General features: G+C 37.8%; 3 protein-coding genes across 4 annotated transcripts; 2 read left to right on the forward strand and 1 right to left on the reverse strand.

The window, feature by feature from the left end:
* On the forward strand, positions 1-1111 carry LOC114248254 (phosphoribosyl pyrophosphate synthetase). Its single transcript, XM_028181441.2, has one exon. It carries the CDS (start codon positions 60-62, stop codon positions 1086-1088), a length of 1029 nt encoding a protein of 342 aa, XP_028037242.2. The 5' UTR covers positions 1-59; the 3' UTR covers positions 1089-1111.
* Positions 1112-1250: 139 nt separating this feature from the next.
* GSTe6 (glutathione S-transferase epsilon 6) lies at positions 1251-10709 on the forward strand. 2 transcript variants are annotated; one of them, XM_089736298.1, is made up of 7 exons: positions 1251-3867; positions 4088-4305; positions 4442-4500; positions 4891-5038; positions 5387-5580; positions 7006-7150; positions 8293-10709. In XM_089736298.1, the coding sequence occupies exons 2-6, from the start codon at positions 4165-4167 to the stop codon at positions 7148-7150; spliced, it is 687 nt and encodes a 228-aa protein (XP_089592424.1). In that variant the 5' UTR covers positions 1251-3867; positions 4088-4164; the 3' UTR covers positions 8293-10709. The 2 variants fall into 2 exon arrangements, with proteins under 2 accessions (XP_089592424.1, XP_089592425.1); XM_089736299.1 differs by lacking the exon at positions 8293-10709 and adding an exon at positions 8031-8286.
* Positions 9285-20114, reverse strand: LOC114248248 (ubiquitin-conjugating enzyme E2 Q2). The gene is made up of 8 exons (XM_028181434.2): positions 19817-20114; positions 18242-18358; positions 16656-16759; positions 15441-15576; positions 14190-14361; positions 11704-11895; positions 11096-11323; positions 9285-9723 (listed from the first exon to the last, which is right to left on the reverse strand). The coding sequence occupies exons 1-8, from the start codon at positions 19976-19978 to the stop codon at positions 9692-9694; spliced, it is 1143 nt and encodes a 380-aa protein (XP_028037235.1). The 5' UTR covers positions 19979-20114; the 3' UTR covers positions 9285-9691.
* Positions 20115-21889: the final 1775 nt, after the last annotated feature.

The raw sequence follows: 21889 nt of genomic DNA on the forward strand, positions 1-21889 counted from the left end.
ATTTAACTCTTAATTGAGATCTGACCAACGAAGTGACCGCTTCGTCGTACACTATATAAATGCAATTTGAAGAAAAACAAGTGAAAGAAATCAATAAAGAAGAAAAACACTTCAACAACCCAAGTGCCAGAATGCCGAACATAAAAGTGTTTACTGGAAGCTCTCATCCAGACATCGCGAAAACTATCGTCGCAAGGCTAGGTCTAAGCTTGGGCAGGGCCACCACTAAGAAGTTCAGTAACAAAGAAACCAACGTTGAAATCGGCGAATCCGTTAGAGGTGAGGATGTCTACATTGTTCAAAGTGGCTGTGGGGAAATAAACGATAACTTGATGGAACTTTTCATAATGATAAACGCGTGCAAAATTGCATCAGCGTCGAGAGTGACGGCGGTTGTGCCCTGCTTCCCGTACTCGAGACAGGACAAGAAAGAGAAAAGCCGGGCGCCGATTACGGCCAAGCTACTTGCTAATCTGATTTCTGTAGCCGGCGCTGATCACGTCATCACAATTGACCTACACGCATCACAGATCCAGGGCTTCTTCAATATTCCCGTCGACAATCTTTATGCTGAGCCAGCTATTACCAAGTGGATCAAAGAAAATATCCCAGAATGGAAAAGCAGCGTCATGGTGTCTCCAGACGCAGGCGGGGTGAAGAGGATGACCGGAATCGCTGATCGTCTTGATATCGATTTCGCCATTATCCACAAGGAAAGACAAAGGGCTAACGAAGGAGATTCTACGGTTCTTGTTGGGGATGTGAAGAATAAAACTGCAATCATGGTTGACGATTTAGCTGATACATGTGACACAATCCTCAAAGGTGCTGAAGCGCTCCGTGAAGCCGGCGCCAATAAAATTTACGCGTTCTTGACCCACGGAATATTTGCCGGGAACGCTATCGAAAAAATTAACAATTCGTCCTTGGAAGCAATCGTGGTGACAAACACCATACCGCAAGAAAAAAATATGAAATTGTGTCCGAAGTTACAAACAATAGACATTTCTGTGATGCTCGCGGAAGCCATAAGGCGTACTCATTATGCCGAATCCGTGTCGTATCTTTTTACTAACGTGCCATATTAATAAAGTTGTTTGTATGAATAGATTATCAGTAGTATAATGGGATCGAATGTGTAGCCCTTGCTTTACTGATATTCACTATCGACGGTGATCATGGAACATCTTGTAGAACGTAAGCTTATCGAACAACCATCATCAATAACTTGAAAACTAAATTCTAAAAAAAAAACTGATTATTTGCAAGTCATATTCATGTTAAGGAACTTTGTAGAAAACGTGCCGCTACGGGGGGAAAAAGTATTCACTATACTTAATTTATAACACACATGAACATGTAACATGACTTATGAATCTATTAAACTCATACTAATTTCATTAGAAATATTTTTTTATATAGATATTTATGGTTTAGCCAGTAACCATATCAATTAATGGTAATGATTTTCTAACATCATATTTTTTTACTTGACTATTGTCTTAAAAACATTTCAAATCTTCAAAATTCATGTTGACTATTTCAAAATCTTCACTAATTGGGTCAAGATCTGAAGATGTCATGACCGCAATCATAGCATATCTACCAATACAGTTCACAAGCATGGATCATTGTGTCTATATTGTGTCTAACTAGTAATCTAAAAGTTTATCCAAATTTGTTCAGCGAAATAAAAGCAATTATAAACTTTACTCAAAATTGGGAACGAAGATTAAGCAATTATAGTTTAAACTTTGATCGGAATTGGTAAGAACGATTATCCCTTTAATTATTAATACCTTTTAAAGAACTTAACATATAAAATACTATATACTTAGTGGTTTTTATTAACTTTCGCAATGAATATTTTTCACCGAAAAAAACAAAACAAGAAGCATAGCATTAACTTGTATTAAGTGGGAGCTGTTTGCTGTCGTCCAGCGAGAATACGTAATGAGGTAAAAAAACTTTCATTATAACCCCTGCCTAAGCCACCCTCAACGTAATTAAGGAATTTAATAACTGTTGCAAAAAGTTTTAATTAGGTACCTACAAATTACCTATTAGATTTCCATTTATTACTATTATATTACACTGCTTCTTCAGGTGTAGGTACTGTTACTATTGCCTAATTCGTAAATACGTTCGAGGCGATTCGCCCGGTCCTTGTGGATTGGGTGAATCGTGACAGAGGACGCCTCACTTTCTGGCTCATGCAGGTGCTCATTGGGCATGGTTGTTTCGGTGAGTTCCTGCACCGGATCGGAGCCGAGCCGACGGCAGAATACCACCATTGTGGTTGCGACTTGGACACGGCGGAGCACACGCTCGTTGCCTGCCCCGCATGGGAGAGATAGCGCCGTGACCTCGTCGAAAAAATAGGAAACGACTTGTTATTGTGTGTGAGTGTTGTGGTATCGATGCTCGGCGACGACGAGTCGTGGAAGGCGATGCTCGACTTCTGCGAGTGCAGAAGCCGCCGCCATCGAGCGGGGGCCAGCGAGGTGGATCTCGCCCAAGCCCTGGGGCCCTCTAAGTGTTTCGGGTTCCCCTGACATGTCGGTCTGGAGATCGGCGAAGGTGGTCTAAGAAGACGACGTGCAAGCTGCTCTGCACGCGTTTTAGGAATTTTATGGAAGGCCGGCTATCCTCGACCCACGCTGGTTCTGACCCAGCGGGGTATTCCGTAGGATAACCCATTAGAACCGGAGCCATCTAGGCGGGCTTCGGATAGCCTGCCGACCGAAATGGCGCCGACGACCGCCGGTCCAGCGTCCCGGGGCCGCGAGGGGGAGAGTGATGTGAGAGATGTGCTCCACAATAAGCGCTTCACTTTCCCCCCTTTGCCTTTTCATGAGTTCTGTCTCATGATAGGTCCGGACGTCAGTTGTTGAGCGACAGGAGGTTTTAGTCAGTTCGACTCCGACATGCCCCGCTCTCCATCCAGGGGAGGGCGGAAGGCCGGCGATTTCCTCCTGACCAAAAAAAACATATATATAGGTATATATTCGTAAATACATAAATTAATGCTTACTAATCATTGAAATTCTATAATAATCATTGGCCTGAAAATTTATTTTTATTTATATACATGAATCTTCTCTTTTTTAAGTAGTATTGACATTTTGAAAAAAGGAAAAAAACAATTAATTTTTTTTTGTATTAATAACGCGTCAATAAACAAAAAAAAACAAACATAGGAGCAAAATGGTTCTTAAGTCTTTGTTGCTATTGGTAGCTGGTAGTACCTAAATACTTCCGTAGACATTTGACGTTCGTAAGTTTTTTGTAGTTTCATATAGCTTTCTCATGACAGCAAATGTAGGGTCAAATGGTTTTTCAATGAAACCTGAACTGAAAGACCTTGAAGCCTAATAAAATTACACTCGCCTCTTACATCTTACATTTGCATCTTACCCGAATGAGAATATTTTCGTGAGCTTATCTTGAATACAAAAATTCATAAGACATTTACACTTCACCTGCTGCTTACATAAAATAATTACCTAGGTATGTCGAATGGCGAAATCGCAAATAAGTGCAAAAAAGTAGTAAGTATTTTAACAAACATCACACCCAAGTAAATTATTCAGACACAATAACTAAGAAGAAAACATAATAATAACACAATGTTCCCATTTACTTGGATCAAACTCAAGTTATATAGGTACCTGTAATAAAAAAAACAACATCGTCCTCACTGGAAATTAATAAAGGTCCTCATTCGGTCTCGATTTGGCTCTTAAACATAAATGAAGTAAAGCGACATCTATGAGAAAATCGTTTAATTAATGTCTTATCTTAGACATAGACCTCGAATATACTTTGGACTTTAGTTTGACGACTTTGACGAAGCAAGCGATCAAGGTGAATATATCAAGTTTAACCTAAAACGAATTACTTAACATTATAATTGTATTTTATGTAAATATTGTGTTAAAATGAGAACAACATATTTTAGCTTGTCACCCGTCTAAGCATCGTTACATATTTATGAAACTAAGTCGCTATTATTATTAGAATCATTTATTTTAAATAGTTCCACTTTTATTTCATATTTTATAAATCATTGTACCTAATGTTCTAGGAATTCTAATTTAGAAAATAATACACGTAGGTTAATAAAATAGGATAAACACAAAATTTGAAATATAAATTGATAAAATGACTCCGATATTATACAAGACTGACGCCAGTCCGCCTGCTAGGGCTGTGATGATGATTGTTGATATATTGGGACTAAAAGTTGACGAGCAGGAACTGAATCCAATATTACGCCAACAAGACACACCGGAATTTAAAAAAGTAAGTGCAGATCTTTTTTTTTTTTGTAAACAATATATTAACTATTTTTTAATAAAGTTTTTATTTTGTACTCCAGAGTCTCTAATAGATTTTAATACCAAAATAATTAATTTACATACATACCTACTGTTTCCAGAAAAATCCAATGAGAACTATTCCTATATTAGAGGAAAGAGATTTCTACCTCGCGGATAGGTGAGTTGTTAGGCAAAGTGATTTGTACAGTGGTCATAAAATTAAATATTTGTAAAGGTCTACCAATACATCAGACAATAAGTGATCGCGCGTCGGTAATTAAGTATGTCATTTGATAACAATTACAAAACAATTTATAAACCATACTCGTAGTTATTTTTAGTATTTTCAATAAACTCATTAATCTAGTGGTTGTTAATGTCTCCTTTGCGGAGTCCGGATTTTATTTCCGATATTTAGAGACTGGGTGTCCGTGTTCTTGTGCTGCTTGTTTCCGGCATAATAAAAACTATTAAAAACCTTATGTCCATTATGTGGAACACTAACGTATTTATTAATTTTCAAGTTTTTTTTATTGTCCATTAATACCCAATTTTGCACCCATTTCAGTCACGCCATTATGTTGTACTTGATCGATAAATACGGTAAACCGGAACACGCTCATCTCTATCCGAGCGAGAAAAGGAAACGAGCTACAATAAATCAACGACTTTTCTTTGACTGCGGAGTGCTATTCACTAGATTGAGGGCCGTTATGGTAAGCCGCGCTCAACAATAATATTAAAAATCTTATTTTCATTTATCATAGTATGATACTAAAGATCTTTCATATAGGGTATCTTTAATGAAACATGATTAACTATACAGCATCTTTTATTTATGTCCTCAATCAGTTTTTATAAAGCCCGTTTTACATTTAAATGTTCCTCATCCTTATTTTTGGCAAAAATATTTCATTATTCCATTTCTTTTTCGACTTCCTCTTTATATATTGAAGTCTTTATACCTATAGATGTGGTAGTGGCCTTTTCATTCACCCCCAATACTAAGCATTATTAAATTGAAAGTTGTTTGTCGTAGGTACATAGCTCTGTCATATTTTCAGGCACCAACGTATGCAGGAAAATTAGCGGAATTGAATCGAAACATGATCAAGAACATCAAGGATGCTTATTTAATAATGGAATCCTATCTAACAGAGAATTTGTATCTAGCTGATGAAGTTGTCACTGTAGCGGACATAAGCGCAATAACCACTATTTCGTCTTTGAACGGCTTATACCCGGTAGATGAGAAAAGGTTTAAATTTTACTTTTTTTTTTATTGCCCTTGCAGGCAGACTAGCATACGGCCCACCTGAAGGTAGGTGATCACCGTCGCTCATGGACGTCAGTAATGCCAGGGGCAGAGCTAAGCCGCTGCCTACCATTGAGTACTCTCCGCAAGCCTCGTTTGAAGGACATGTCATAGCGCTCGGAAAACACCGTGGAGGCGAGTTCATTCCAAAGCCGGATGGTACGTGGCAAAAATGATCTTTGGGAAAAAAGCGCACTGTCGATGAACGCAGCGGTTCCAAATAATATGGAAGAAGTCTGCTTCGATGACGGGAGGTGCGATGATAAAAAGGAGATGAGGGGATCATTTTGAATAATTCCTCAGAGCGCTCCCCCTGGAACAATACCCAATATAGTATATCTTTTTGGCTCTAGTTCGGCAGCTGAGCTGACGGCCTACCTGGTGTTGGATGTGAATGACCTTAAGACACCAGTAATGGTTGCAACTGTTTAACAGTGGCTACCCCAAACCGGAACGAATGACTGCTTCGCCGCAGAAAAACGTAGGATGGTGCTAAGTAAATCGTTGTGTGTGCATTAAATTCTAGTTTTGTTGTATGGACAACATGGACGATAGTTCGATTGGTATATAGGGCACTAGTTTACTACAGATCATCTGGTAAGCCATAAGGCTCATCTTGTCTGCCTGTTAAGAATATACAAACCCGGCTTCATAGAGTTACAAATTCTCGATCCGTCCCGTACTGGTGATACCTTCCTTGTTTATTTTCCTACTTAACGCTAATTCCTATGTTGAGACCCTTGGTAGGACATCTTGCGAGTCCCCGCACTATGGCTATCAATCGTCCCTATTAAGGTTCCGTATCTGCTCTGAATTAGATACTATTTCAATGCAACAGATTCTAAGAAAGCGACGGGAATTCCAATAGGACTATGGCCCCGTCTTTATTGCCATGATAGGCAGATGAATATACAGTCTACCTTATGGTAAGTAGACACCGATGCTCATGGAACAATTCTAGGGGCAAAATGCCGTAACGACTGCCGTATTGCTGAGAATTCACCTCAAATCTCGTTTGAAGAGGGACAGGTCACAACGCTTGGGGACACTATGAAGGGAGTCGGTTCGAAAAGAGGATAGTCTGTGGCGAAAAACGCGTTAAATGTGAACCGGTTCTTTTTCAATTATTTATCAAGCAAGCATCTGCAAACTAGGTATACCTTATTATGTGCACAAATAAAACCAGAAAAAAATCCATAATCCCTCCAAAATGGCGGAAGTCATAGATTACAGAGAGCGCTCGCATTACCGTTGACGTTTACATATTCTTTTGTCAAATATATAATTCAAGAATAGAATCAAGTTAGGAAATATCCGTGAATCTTATTTTCGTGTCAAAATTTGATTTCGCAAACATAATTTTTTTAGATATCCAAAACTTAGCAAATGGATAAACAGAATGAACGATAAAGAATATTGTAGAAAGATCAACACTCCCGGAAGCGAGCTACATGTGGCCGGTTTGATAGCCTTAATGGACAATACTAAACACAATCAGCAATCAAAACTTTAGGTAAAGTCTCTTACTTTACTCTTTAACACTACTTTAAGCTTTGGCATTTTTATTATTTTCACTAGTCTTATAATTTTTAAGAAAATTAAATTTTCACGTTTTCCTTTAGAATCACGTTTTTTTATTGCTTATAAGTCACGGCCCTGCCACCTGGTATTCATTGGTTACCGAAGTCCATAGACATCAACAACGTAAATGCCGAAACTAACCTTGAGAAAAGAGTTTCGAGTCTGTTTTTCCAATACAATAGCTGCCCTACCCTTCAAACCGAAACGCATTACTGCTTCACGGCAGAAACAGGCAGAGTGGCAATGCCCATTTGAGCGGGCTCACAAGACGGCTTACCACCAATAAACCCAATATGAAATGTATTCGTCTTAAAAATTAAAAAAAAATTGTGAGCCGTCACGGGACGCCAGGCAGATGTGAAACATCGACATTATTTTGTAAAAGTAATATGAGTCGACTATTATCAAAGCCGGCAATGTGACTTTTGGACAATTATTGGTAAATCAGAAAAACGAATTATTGACTTTGTATTCCATTGGCAGTCACAAAAGTCTTCTGAACGACATCTTAGATAAATAACAGGTTAAGTATTAACCTTTATTTAATGCAGGTTTTGTACCGTATTCTTTGAAGGAGACGATTATATTCAAATCAATCTGTATTGACATATCAATAACATTTTTTTGTCCAAATGCACAGATTGCCACCTTTGATAATAGAAGACTCATATGTAGAAAAGAACAGATTGTGGAACTAAATATGTCAAGGATAAAATAAAATATTACGAAAAAATAATTTGTTTTCAAGTAAAACACAGGTTATGTGTACTGTAGTAAACAACACTGTATACACTACGGAGTGTACACTATAGGTATCCGAGCTCAGTGTAGCGAGAGAGATGGCTTAACGCCGGATCGAGTGGGAGAGAATCGCACAGTCGATTGCGCATGACGACGCGTCGCCACACCGTACACACTGCTGCATATAGACTGTATATGCACGGCATGCGTCGCCACGCCAGAAATCGGTTTTACGCGCTGCTATAGATGTTTCACATCAATAAAATAAAAAAAATATTAGTTTGTTCATCTTGTGGGTTCGGTATCATTAACAGATTATCAATTACTTTATAGTCGGCGTTGGCAGTTTGAACGTTTTCGGGATAGAGCCATCAACATTCGACAGATGGCAAACAGTAAATCAGTGAGGGAATTCGCGAATATATAATTATAATTTTTACCATTTGTAGAGCTTGAGTTGTAAAGGGCAATTTACTTGACTGGTTCTATGTACATTTTCAATTTTTATTACACTGTAAGCCGATCGTTTTTTGAGTACGAAATTTAATGACATTTTTTTTAATTAAATGACCTAGTGTTGGTGGTTTTTTGGTTATGGTGTAGTTTTAAGTATATTATATAATTTGAAGACATGATATATGGCGCAAAATGACCACTCCCGACACTAGCAACTGGAATACCTTTGTATTATTGCAAACTTCAAACTACGTTGTTTATTTACGTCTTATTAATATTATACGTGACGTGGCTTCAGAAACCAAACAAGAGATCGAAGTTACAAATCAAACCGAAACACATGACTTCTTTTGTATAGAAATACGACCTTTGAAATTTCATTTTTTAATCCAAATATCGCTTCAGCTATTTAATGTTTGGTGGTAGGACTTCTTGTGAGTCAGCGCGGGTAGGTACCACCACCCTGCCTATTTCTGCCGCGAAGCAGTAATTACGGTATGAAGGGTAGGGCAGCCGTTGTAACTATACTGAGACTTGAGAACTTAAATCTCAAGATTGGTGGCGTATTTACGTTAATGTTTATGGGCTCCAGCAACCACTTAACACCGGGTGGGCTGTGAGCTCGTCCATCCATGTACACAGTAACAAAAATAAAATAAAATAAATTACCTTAGCAAGCAAAGGGATATTTCACTCCCGCGATGTACAGCTCATAAAATTTAAGTTTGTTGACCCCAGTTTTGTTCGCTTTACATCGCGGAACTAAAACATCCGATTTCCGTTTATGGAAAAATAATGTATTTATTTCGTTTCGCTCATAAGTCTATTTATCAATAAGGTTTCAATCATACAAAAACAAAACAAATATAAAGAATCACAGGTTTTTTTTCATTTATTTCAATAATAACTAAAGAAATGCAAAGATCTTATCAACTTTACACTCCAGTAACTTCTAGGGCTACCATACGGTTAACGTTCAATGAGAAATTAATGATTACAAAAAACGTTACACAGTAAACTTTAATTTTTCTTCCTATAAGTCTTGTATAGTCTTTCGTTAACGCCCCGCACTTGATTCAGAACATTACCACTTACAATAATACACGTACAATACTCGCAAAACGTCCATTCATATTCAGCACATACATAAAAACGAGTCGCGCATACAGACAGACAAACGTTATGGAAATGTTGACGCGCAGTCAGCTATCACTCATATTAACATGGTAGTTACGTTGGGCGTAACAAATTGTTACACAGTGCTCCGCAGTTCCAATTACCCATCCTCTTTCGGAGGTGTGAACCAGCCTGAAAATTAGATAAATATTAGTATGAAACGATTAAAACTCTTACATGAATAGGGGCTTCATCTATCTATACATATAAATAAAATTGGAGTGTCTGTTTGTAATAGTGAAATAACCACTTTTTACTACATGCATATGAATATATATACGGTACATACATTGAAATAACATTTTTTACAATTTTTGTCAGTCGGTCTGTCTATCTGTCTGTTTGTTCCGGCTAATCTCTAGAACGGCTGGACCGATTTTGACAAGACTTTCAGTAATAGGTAGCTGATGATATAAGGAGTAGCTTAGGCTACTTTTTTTAGACTAGCTTCGCCCCGCGACGTCACTCGCGATATTATTACAATAACCGCGGGTAACATCGCGGGACTCAGCTATCAATAATAAAATTTAATGTTTCCATAGCAACGCGAGGGCGGGTCGCCAGTACTAATATATAAATCTACAGTGGTATTTACGGATGTTCCGTTATAACTACTGAACCGTGCATCCGATTGACTTGAAACTTGGTATCCATGTAGAAAATACATATACTTAAAGGATAGGCTAATATTTATATGAGTGTTGGACTCCCTACACCAGTTGCGGGGGCGTTAATGATCAGAATCTTTGTGGGGGTGAGAAATAATAATGTTAATTTTAAACGCCCAGTGAAGCGGACGGGTACAGCTAGTTTGTTATAATGTACGTATTTACGATAGTAATTATGTTGTTGGAAAACAGAATATATTAAACATTCATATATTTATATACAACAGAGTTTATGTTAAAAATATGTACTAATCATGTTTAGTTCGTATTCAGACATTTCTTCAATAAAAAAATACATAAAAAGTTTTTTTTATTAATTTGTTTATTGTATTTGTAACTGGCTATAGTCAACAATTATTCGGATTAATCACAAGATTTTCAAGAATATGTATCAATGTAATTCAAAATAATATCAAATGAACACACTCATTAAATTTATTAATAAATAAATTAAGTGTCTTTTTATTATCCAATCTATCATTATTACACTACTGATTACAATACAACTCCACAGCTTACTTGATGCAGTATAGTTATCAGTATCCTAAGGTGAATGCTAATTAGCAACCTTCAATTATTTTTGGGTTGGATTGAGGATTTGATATATCACAAACCACATGACTTCTTCATGTCCACTACAAGATATAACATGATAGATAGATGGTAGTGCACTGTGATAGATCAAATACAATGCAATCTAAATATATTAGACAGCACACAGCTCAACACCAGTCTAAATGATATTCAATAGCCAGTTTAAAAAAAAAAACAATAAAAAGTAAAAGATGAGTTTTGGTTAAAGTCATTTTTACATAGAAACATAATAAACTGCTCACCATTTTTCTCATGTATCTGAACAAGACATTTGAAGCTCTGCTGTGCACGGGCCAGACTGTACTGAGTCTGTGAAACAACTTTGGTGGCACTGAACTGGATCCGAGCCTTGCCCTTCACCAGGGTGGCGGCTATCTGCATGATCACCGCTTCCACAGTGTACGCGGATGACCAGCCTTGCTTCGTTAATAGCTCCATACATATCGCACCTCCGACTAATACATAGCCTCCTGAAAATTACAAATTAATGTTTTGTTAAAGTGAAACAACAGAACACTATAAATAAAAAACTAGATTTCACTTAGATTGGAGCTCTTTGGATTCCACTTGGGACTTAGTTAGTTGTAATAATAATAGGCAAGAATGGCGCAGGATAATACACGAGAAAGTTGTTAGAGCAGGCTACGACTCTCAGCATTGAGGATACTCGAATCAAGGAGAAGTTGTAATAAGCATTCATTAGAAGTCAATAGAATATATTATATATAAATAAAATATGTACAGTATGCACAAAAATAACTATGATGTTTAATAATGTTAATTTTTATTTTTTACCTGTTAGCAGTTAATTTTTTTCACATTTTGTCATTATATTATATAGAGAACATACCTGAGATTATAGGATAAACAACACGCACAAAAGGCGGCTCGAATGGATAAGTTTCCTTGAATATAATGTTGAGAAGAATAGAGTCTTTTCCCTCCTTTTCTTTCAGCAGGAGGAGGTCGTTGTGTAGTGGACTGTCAGGATCCACGGAGCGCAGTCTGATGTTCCATTCATATAGTGAGTCGTTTACTAATTCTGTTAAAATATATTAATTTTATTTGAAAGGAAACATTTATTAGTTTTGATAAATTAGAAGAGTTCACAGTTCAACTGGTATTAAGTAGTTACTTGAGCCAAAATATGTGAATTTAATAACTAAATCGTATGGTTGTCATAACCTTCAAACGGAATTTTTACTGCTGTGCGACAGAAAGACGTATATATAAATTGGGCAGTACCTATTCGTACAGACCCACAATAAGTGAACAGTAATAGCATGGCTCCTGAACAACGCAGGTGACAGTGGTACAGCAGTGGGACACTTAGTGAGAGTTTTTTAACGTTCTCGATCGCGTAAAAGTTAACTCAAATTTGTATGCAGTCGGAACAGCGCCCCTAGCGGCAAACGCAGGCAATCGTTCCAACTCCGTACAAATTTCGAGTTAACTTTTACGCTATCGAGAACGTTAAAGAACTCGCACTAAGCACCCAGTTCATGATTTATTACTACGCACTACACGCAACGCCTTTACATCAAACGCGTCAAAATAAAATGACGCGCGGCGTCACTGATCTTCTACGAGACGGTAGGGACGCCCGCCAAGGTTCACGAACCGACGTGTTGTTCACTTTATACTAGGAGTGGGTGATATAAATCGTATCTAGATTCAATATCTATATATCACAGCAATATCGTTGAATCCGATATCGCCCCGCACGAAATCTATATATCGATATCAGCCGATACACGATATTGCTCGATGTGATGCGCATCGGCATATCGTACCGATTCGTGAATCGAAATCTATATATCGATATCAGCCGATACACGATATTGCTCGATGTGATGCGCATAGGCATATCGTACCGATTCGTGAATATCAGCAATATTCGTTTGGTTCGTATCGAATCGGCCAGAGTGAGTGAGCGCACGATAGGGATATCATGTGATGAATGAAACAGAAATAGGCATTATCCATACAATTGTAAACCTTATATTTAAGTCCATATTTCTGTAGATTATTCTTAGCGTATCAGCAGGATACAATTTAGGAAAGAAGTTTCAACTTTCGACCCTAACTTGAATGCAGTATAGCCTATTTGCATCGTTGAATTTAATTTCACGCGCTTTGACCTTGAACTAGAATTTTTGGACAAGTGTTTATAAATACTTAAAAGTTTTTTGTGTTTGATTTTTAAAGTACACATTTTTCTATTTTTAGTTGAATCCAAATAATTGAGTTTATTTCTTGTGTTTGTATTAAACTTTTGAAATCTACACTCTTTTGGTATATTTTGTAATTTTAAATTAAGACACAAAATACTAAAAACTGAAAATAATGTAGCCAGTCCTAAGCCTGATAAAAGCATGAAGGAAAGTTTTATTGATATTTTTATTTTCATGTTCTTTTTATTACTTTAAAATCATATTATAAATTGATATCAGAAAACCAACCGTATAACGTTGACTTAAATCTATATCTACTACGATATTATATCAGCGTATCGTTTCAAATCTCAAATATCATGAATAGAGAAAATCTACTAGCATCCATCAATATATAGATTCAGAAAATATATAGATTCAATATCCGATATTGATACTCCATATATAGATACGATTCGATACGCGGCAAAACCGATATTACCCACTCCTACTTTATACCTCCAAGTATTTGGTATACTATTACTTCTTGAGTATAAAAAGCGTTGTCCTTACACACCTTTTTTCGCTGCACTATCTATTTAAAATATTATTCTTGGTATAATATAATCTACTGTTTTAATTGGATCATTCATTCTTCGTCATTAGTATCAACCAGTGCTCTCTATTTTATGTTTTGCTGTTATTACAAAGAATGTCACTAGTAATGTTAGAACCATAGAGAAACAAATAAAAAAAACAATATAATTTGTCCATTATCACTGCACATTATACTAACTTCTAAGACTGATTTCAAGGCCTGTATTAAATAACTAATTATAGTATATCTATGACTATGAATTGAACGAAAAAATTATTTCTACCATGAATCAGTCATGTATCGAAATACTGGTTTGAATGGTAACAACTGTTCCACAAATAGGTTAAAACTTCCACCATCTTGTTACTAACGAAACGTGAACGAGCTCATGGCTCATCAGGCATTAAGTGGTTAGTGGAATCCATAGACATTTAGAGCATACATGCCACTGCCCAGTTGACATCAGTTACCGTGAGCTGGTCTACCCTATGTGACTGGTAAGTAAATATAAGTAATATATCTAAAATGCATACCTAAGGAAGTTAACTAAGCTTTAAAAAGTCAATAAATGTGGTGGATACTTACCAATGGAATACATATTATTCTTGAAAGAGTGTGAACGGTATATGTCCCGGAGCTCCTTCATGAGTCTGTCCGTGGCTTGGAGACTGCCAGACACACTGCCGGATAGATAGTCCTGCCTTTGGTTCTGTCTCAGTCGCTCTAGTGTCGCTAAATGTTCAGTTTCCATGTCGTCCTGTAATTTAAATTGATTTTCATTAACTAGCATGATACAAGAAATTCAGACAACTCAACTATGATTAATATGAGTGAAGTAGAGATGAGAAGTCCAACGGATGAATACATAATTCAAAAAGAAAGTTTAAAATCATAGTTTAATTTCTATATAGTAACAAATATATATCAAAATTTATTTATTCTTTTTCATTTAATTCATTCATTTTTTAAACAAGCTAGAAATTGTTATGTGATTTTGATTAAAATTCAAATTAGTAAATTAAACAGCGGAAACTCTTTCACGAACTCTGTCATGAGGCCTAGTAAGGCTATTAAAAAAAAAGGGTGCGTGTACTTATGTACGCGCGTAAGAAGTTATACATTATTTTATTTTTTTTAAATATTAAATAATTAATAATAAATATTTAACGTTAATAATTTAATAATATTTAGTGTGAATTATATTAAATAATAATTTTGTCATTTATATTACTAAAAAATGAATGCTAATAACACTTTTTTTACGAGTGTACATGCGCGAAAGTTCACTTGCGGCTATATTCAGACTCGCCAAGTTACGTCGGTCGTATTGTAATGAGCGATTTAGTGGGCAACTTCATTTCTGTTAATTTTGTGTCACGGTGCCCGCGCATCGTAAAATTTCACTCTCATCAATTTTTCATAACGCGCCTAAAGAAGTATAACTTCAAAAGTTTATTATTTTTTTGTTGGAAAAGAGTGGAGCCTTATTCATTGTATGAGTACTTCTTGAGTTTTATGATTGGACCTCAGTATGGATAGCACAAATCCGTTAGTTTTTCTCCATTAGGCCATGAACACTATGAGTTAGGCGCATGTGTTTTTGTCTAATAATTAATGTAATATAGTCACCACCAATACATTGTTCAGTTCAACATTTTATATTACAGTACAGTATGTTAAATAACTCCATAAAAATCATCAAAAAAAAGTCAAAGATGATTTTCAGTGTGTCACTTCACAAATATGACAACTATTTCAACAGTTACATTTAAAATATTTAAGAACATGTACATATAACAATCAATTACATTTTTATCATATTCTTGCTATTCCTACCTTGTTGCTACGGCCAGCATCTTCAACCATCTCAAGTGGCAAGTCATCTTCTCCTTCAGAGTCATCTTCCTCAGCTGCCATTTCCTCATCTTCCTCTGTACCAGATTCAGCACCATTTGATGTGACACTTGGTACTCTGAGAATGATAAATTCAATATCAATTAACTATACATTTTGTTACAATTAAATAATAAATGTAAGTTCTATATTTATTTATACATCAATGTAAATAGCATGCAGTACAGTAAGTATAAAATCAATTGAATACACAATAGATACAAACAGAGATGTTTTCACAAACAGCAGTGTTATCACAAAAAAGCTATCTCTTCTAGACAATTAGATGAAGTTTTGATCAAAATTGACACTAAACACGAAATGGCAGTATTGAAAAAATCTATCACTAAAGGATTTGCAGTGGCTCACTGCACACACACTTTGATATAATTCAATTTTAAATGAATTGATAAACATGTTGCACAACAATTAATATCACAAGATATAAAACAAAAACTAGCATAGTTAGCAAATAGTTTCAATGAAGAAAAATTAATTTAGGTACAGCACAATTCCAGAAGTATGTAGATGTGAAATGGAGAAAATGAAATAATAACAATCAAAAACATAAAAGATTAAGTTTCTGTACCCATTGTAAAAATATTTCCATACTACCATATTGATAAACAAGTTTTGATATTAGAATGATAGCTGGATAATTTATTTATTTACAATTAAATGATAAAAAACAACATAAGCTAAAAACATATTATGGAAATAAATGCTAGTTATTTTTTAACTGTTATACTAGTAAGGATTTTAGGAGTCGTTTTCTTAAAATCAATTATTTATTATGGATCAATTCTACTGATTTTTTGGGCCTTTTTTATTGCTTAGGTTGGTGGACGAGCACACGGCCCACCTAGTGTTAAGTGGTTACCGGAGCCCATATATATCTACAATGTAAATGTAATAAACCCACCTTGAGATATAGTTACAGTCTCATTACAGTTACAATGCCTGCCCGCACCCTTCAAACCGAAACGCATTACTGCTTCACGGCAGAAATAAGCAGGGTGGTGGTACCTACCGTGCGGACTCACAAGAGGTCCTACCACCAGTAATTACACAATTATATATATTAACAATTTTGATGAATAGTTTTGTTTTCAGAAATCCCTAATAATACCATCTTGGGTTTTAATCAATTTTAGTAACCTGTGTTGAGGGGGCGCTGGATGTACTGGCAAGGATAATGAATCTAAGTCTGGGGGTTCTGGTACTCCATGTAGTTTGCATAGCTCTCGCAGCAATATCCCAACCTGAAATGAAGAAAGCATTTTAGTAATAATAAGTTTATCTGACATTCTTTGGAACCAGGGTCAATGCCTTCGACGTGACTATCAATATCACTACATAGTATAAAACAAAGTCGCTTTCTCTGTTCCTATGTATGCTTAAATCTTTAAAACTACGCAACGGATTTTGATGCGGTTTTTGTTAATAGATAGAGTGATTGAAGAGGAAGGTTTATGTGTATAATAACATCCATTAAATAGTGGAGAAATCAATAATAAATTACAGTTTCTGAAGCGAAGCGAGGGCGAGTCGCTAGTACTTGTTAATGAGAAATGTTCTTTGTTAACATTTTGTAGTTTTAATTTACTTGTTTCAAGAAGCGTGGTGAATATGGACACAGGCCCCAATAGGGAGATAAGAATGCGTGACAAGTCACTCAAACAAAATTTCAAGTTACCAAGTAAGGATGAAAGTCTATTGTTACAAAGTTCTAAAACGACAAATAATTGTATTTTTTCTGACAGATATTGATTTAGTCAACCAGCCCGTCAGCTAATACATAGAACTTCTATTATTCTAATTGAAAAGGGGTTGACCAAATCCATTACACACCCAATGATGAAGATTTGTTTATAATATTATGTATTCTTTTTTTTGTTACTACCATATGCCTATATATTTTCTTGATACTTTAATAAGATTCCTAAAAGATAAACAGTAAAATTATTTAAGACAATAAATACATCCAACTGTAAGAAATTAAAATATTTACTGTTACTTTATGTAAATTCCTTGTTAAGTTGACTATATCAAGATGTCCTAGGTCCTAAACATACCTAGGTCTCATAATTGGTGAGCATTATGGTTAATGGTTATTATGATAATGAAAACCAGTTGAATTTTAATCATTAAACCAAATCAATCAAAAATTAATCAAGTGAATTATTTGCTTCATAGTTTCCAGATTATTACCTATTACCATTTCTATTCCTTTAACTCACACCATTATTTTCTATACTTGGATAGTCTGAATATTGTTTGGAAGTGAAATTTTACTCCAGGTATACAAACTAATACTACCCTCTAATCAATGACTCATCAATAAAGATTTTATAGTTTTTTTTTTTGATAATACTGTTTGGTTTGGAGCCTTCACCAGATACTAAATATGTAACAAAATATTAATTAATAATACAAAATAAAGATAAAATATAAATGTACAAAAGAATCAAAAGATGCTCTCAGTAGCTTAAAGCTGTATTAGAATACCAGTATTAAATATTGAATAGATTTCTCATTTATTGCTACATAAAGACAAATCTTATGATTATAAGTTGATTAGACTACTTTATCTTTGAACTATTCTATATATTCTATAGTTGAATAGACTATTTTAATTTAATACATCAAACAAGTTTAGACAAGAATTAGACAGGCTTATATTAAGCCCTATCGTAAGTAATCAATAAATTCTGAAAAGTTATTAATAATATACACTGTATTACCTGGTTTATTACATGATTGTCTCGTCCTTGAGTGTTAGTGAGTATCTGAACAGCATTTGTCACAATTGGATCCTCACTTTCTGCAAACCAGACTGGTGGTGTGGTGGGGTATGTTTCCTGAATTATTACAAAATTAAGACTTTGTTCTATTTTTATATACACAAACTAAATTGTAATCAATAACACATATTTCGAAGTTGTCGTGGCCTAAAGGATAAGACGTCTGGTGCATTCGTATGTAGCGATGCACCGGTGTTCGAATCCCGCAGGCGGGTACCAATTTTTCTAATGAAATACGTACTCAACAAATGTTCACGATTGACTTCCACGATGAAGGAATAACACCGTGCAATAAAAATCAAACCCGCAAAATTATAATTTGCGTAATTACTGGTGGTAGGACCTCTTGTGAGTCCGCACGGGTAGGTACCACCGCCCCGCCTATTTCTGCCGTGAAGCAGTAATGCGTTTCGGTTTGAAGGGTGGGGCAGCCGTTGTGACTATACTGAGACCATAGAACTATATCTCAAGGTGTGTGGCGCATTTACGTTGTAGATGTCTATGGGCTCCAGTAACCACTTAACACCAGGTGGGCTGTGAGCTCGTCCACACATCCAAGCAATAAAAAAAAAAAAAAAATATCAAAAACAACATAACATAGTACAGGTATCACTTTTACTTTTAAACCATTTCTTCATTTCTTGCCTTCCTCAAAAGTGACAAACCATACTAATTGTAAAAATTAAATTATTAGATCACCTTATTCTCAATAATATTAGAGTTATTTCGGTTTTGATAATAATATTAACACTGTTTTATATACCATTACATTTATCTGTTTTAATAAAGATTGTATGAATGATATTTTTAATGTGTTAATTTTTTTGGTTTTATTACAAAACTATTTCAATGCTTAAAAATGTTTTTAACATCTAAACACAGCTCAAATGTTAATATTTTATTAATATAAGACAATATCTACACAAATTTAAAAAAAAAGGGGAAACTAATTAAGTCTGTACTTTACTTAATAACTGTTACTGATAACGATTGTCTAATAGAATATAACTTTCAACTGATTTGAAATGTCATTTATGTTTGGTTTTCATTTAGAGCACATTCAACTTGTCATTAACAAAGTATCGCTGAGAACTGATGCAATTAACACTTTTATTGTGTACATGACAAAAAGCAGGTGGTGTGACTAAGCAGGCTTTGGCCCAAAAACTATCCTGAATACCGTTACATAAACAAAAAACTTTTTCTGTATGAAATAAGTCATGATTCACATGTATTGAAATATTCAATCATATGAGTAGTTATTACAATAGTATTCGTTTTCACTTCTTGTACAAAAATAGCCGCTGCTAGATAAAATGTTAAGTGACTGCACATGCAGAAATATTCGTTTGAAATGAGGAAATGTTCATTGCATTTCCGTAAACCTTTTGTTGACAGCCCTGCCCTCATAAACAACGACCCTTTGTCTACTTCTAAAAGTAATCAATAACTTATCTTTATCACAAATCCCCCTTCAAGAATAATAGTAAATTATTGTGCCTAGATATTACTTACAGTTATGTTTGCGTGTATTTCATATTTCTTTCCATTTTTGCCAACGAACCTGCAGGTCAGTTCGTCGACACTAGCTGACATTATCTGAAAACGTTCATGGTTTTTTGGAAACACTTGTTCTAATGTTTTAATTTCTAACTTAAGGGTATTTAAGCAAGCCATTAGTGTGTGTGAACACTAATTTTTATTATAAATAGTCTCTATCCACGTTAAAATACATGGAATTTATTTTACGTTCACTCCTCTATCAAGCAAAATGGCGGAACACATTGTCGAAAATTGTAAAGAGCTTACTTATCCGACAGAGGGCATAGCAGTCAACTACATAGAGTACTTTGGATTGGTCAATAGTAGTTACTCTCAAATATATTACACGCTGGTCGTAGCCCCGGGGAGGGACTACCGGGAGTCTGCCCGTCTGGCTTGTGCAGGTGTGGCAAGCGTCGTCGCAAGGGTCCGACGGTTGGGGCTCGAGGTGGCGCTCGAAAAAACCCAGGCCCTCTTATTTCACGGGCCGGGACGGGCGCCGCCTGCGGATGCCCACCTCGTGATCGGAGGCGTTCGCATCGGGGTCGGGGTGACCGGTCTCAGGTACCTCGGCCTCGAACTGGATGGTCGTTGGAGCTTCCGCGCTCACTTTAAGAAATTGGGCCCTCGGCTGATGGCGACGGCCGGCTCTTTGAGCCGGCTCCTTCCAAACGTCGGGGGTCCCGATGAGGCGGCGCGCCGCCTATACATGGGGGTGGTGCGGTCGATGGCACTATACGGTGCTCCGGTATGGTGCCAGGCCCTGACCCGCAAGAACGTCGCCGCGCTGCGACGTCCGCAGCGCGCGATCGCGGTCAGGCCCATCCGAGGATACCGCACCGTCTCCTTCGAGGCGGCGTGCTTGCTCGCCGGGGCGCCACCCTGGGACCTGGAGGCGGAGGCGCTCGCTGCTGATTACAGGTGGCGTAGCGACCTCCGCTCTAGAGGGGAAGGGCGCCCCGGCGAAGGTGTAGTTCGAGCGCGGAGGCTCCAATCTCGGCGGTCCGTGCTGGAGGCGTGGTCTCGCCGCTTGGCGGACCCGTCGGCCGGCATCCGTACCGTCGAGGCGGTCCGCCCGGTTCTCGTGGACTGGGTGGGCCGCGACCGCGGATGCCTCACCTTCCGGCTGACGCAGATGTTGACCGGCCATGGGTGTTTTGGCCGGTACCTCTTCAAGATAGCCGGAAGGGAACCGACGGCGCAGTGCCACCACTGCGCGGACCGCGACGAGGAAGACACAGCGGAACATACATTGGCGCGTTGCTCTGGTTTCGACGAGCAACGCGCCGCCCTCGTCGCAGTCATAGGAGAGGACCTCTCGCTGCCGCGCGTCGTGGCTACGATGCTCGGCAGCGACGCGTCCTGGAAGGCGATGCTCGACTTCTGCGAGTCCACCATCTCGCAGAAGGAGGCGGCGGGGCGAGAGAGGGAGAGCTCTTCCCTTTCCGCACCAATCCGTCGCCGTCGAGCCGGGGGCCGGAGGCGGGAATACGCCCGTACGTCCCGGCCCCTGTAGGTAGCGGCCTCCCCCCGGTGAAAGTCAAGGGGCGACCTGAGGGGGTGAGGCCGCGCGGCGCGCTACCAGCACTCTAGCGCGCTGCCGTGGAGTAAATAGAGCGACCGGTCGACGGTGTATCGCGTCCCGACCCGGCAGGCTGGTTCTGGTCCAGCGGGGTATTCCGGGACACCAGCGGCACCGTCCGGGCGGCCCGACGGGCTGCCGTACCGAGACGGCCGACGTTTCAGAGCCTTCGATTTGCCTCGAAGGCTCAGTCGGCTGGGCGTCCTTGGGGTGAGCCGCGCCGTCTGGTTGTAGTGTTGACCGCGGTAGCCCCCCCTACCTCATCCGGGTTCTGACCTCGGAGGGGATCGGACGTCGGGTGTAAGAGTGCAGGGGAGTCGTTTAGTGGGTGGGCCCTAAAATCCTTGGGCCCGCGGTCTGCTCACAACACTATGCAGATCGTAGAGTCTCACATACCCCGCGCGCCCCTTTTGCGCGGGGACCTCGTAGGAGGTTCGGCCCTCTACCCGAAAAAAAAAAAAAAA

The sequence above is a fragment of the Bombyx mandarina genome, chromosome 21 (assembly GCF_030267445.1).
Source record: "Bombyx mandarina strain Sakado chromosome 21, ASM3026744v2".
NCBI lineage: Eukaryota > Metazoa > Arthropoda > Insecta > Lepidoptera > Bombycidae > Bombyx > Bombyx mandarina.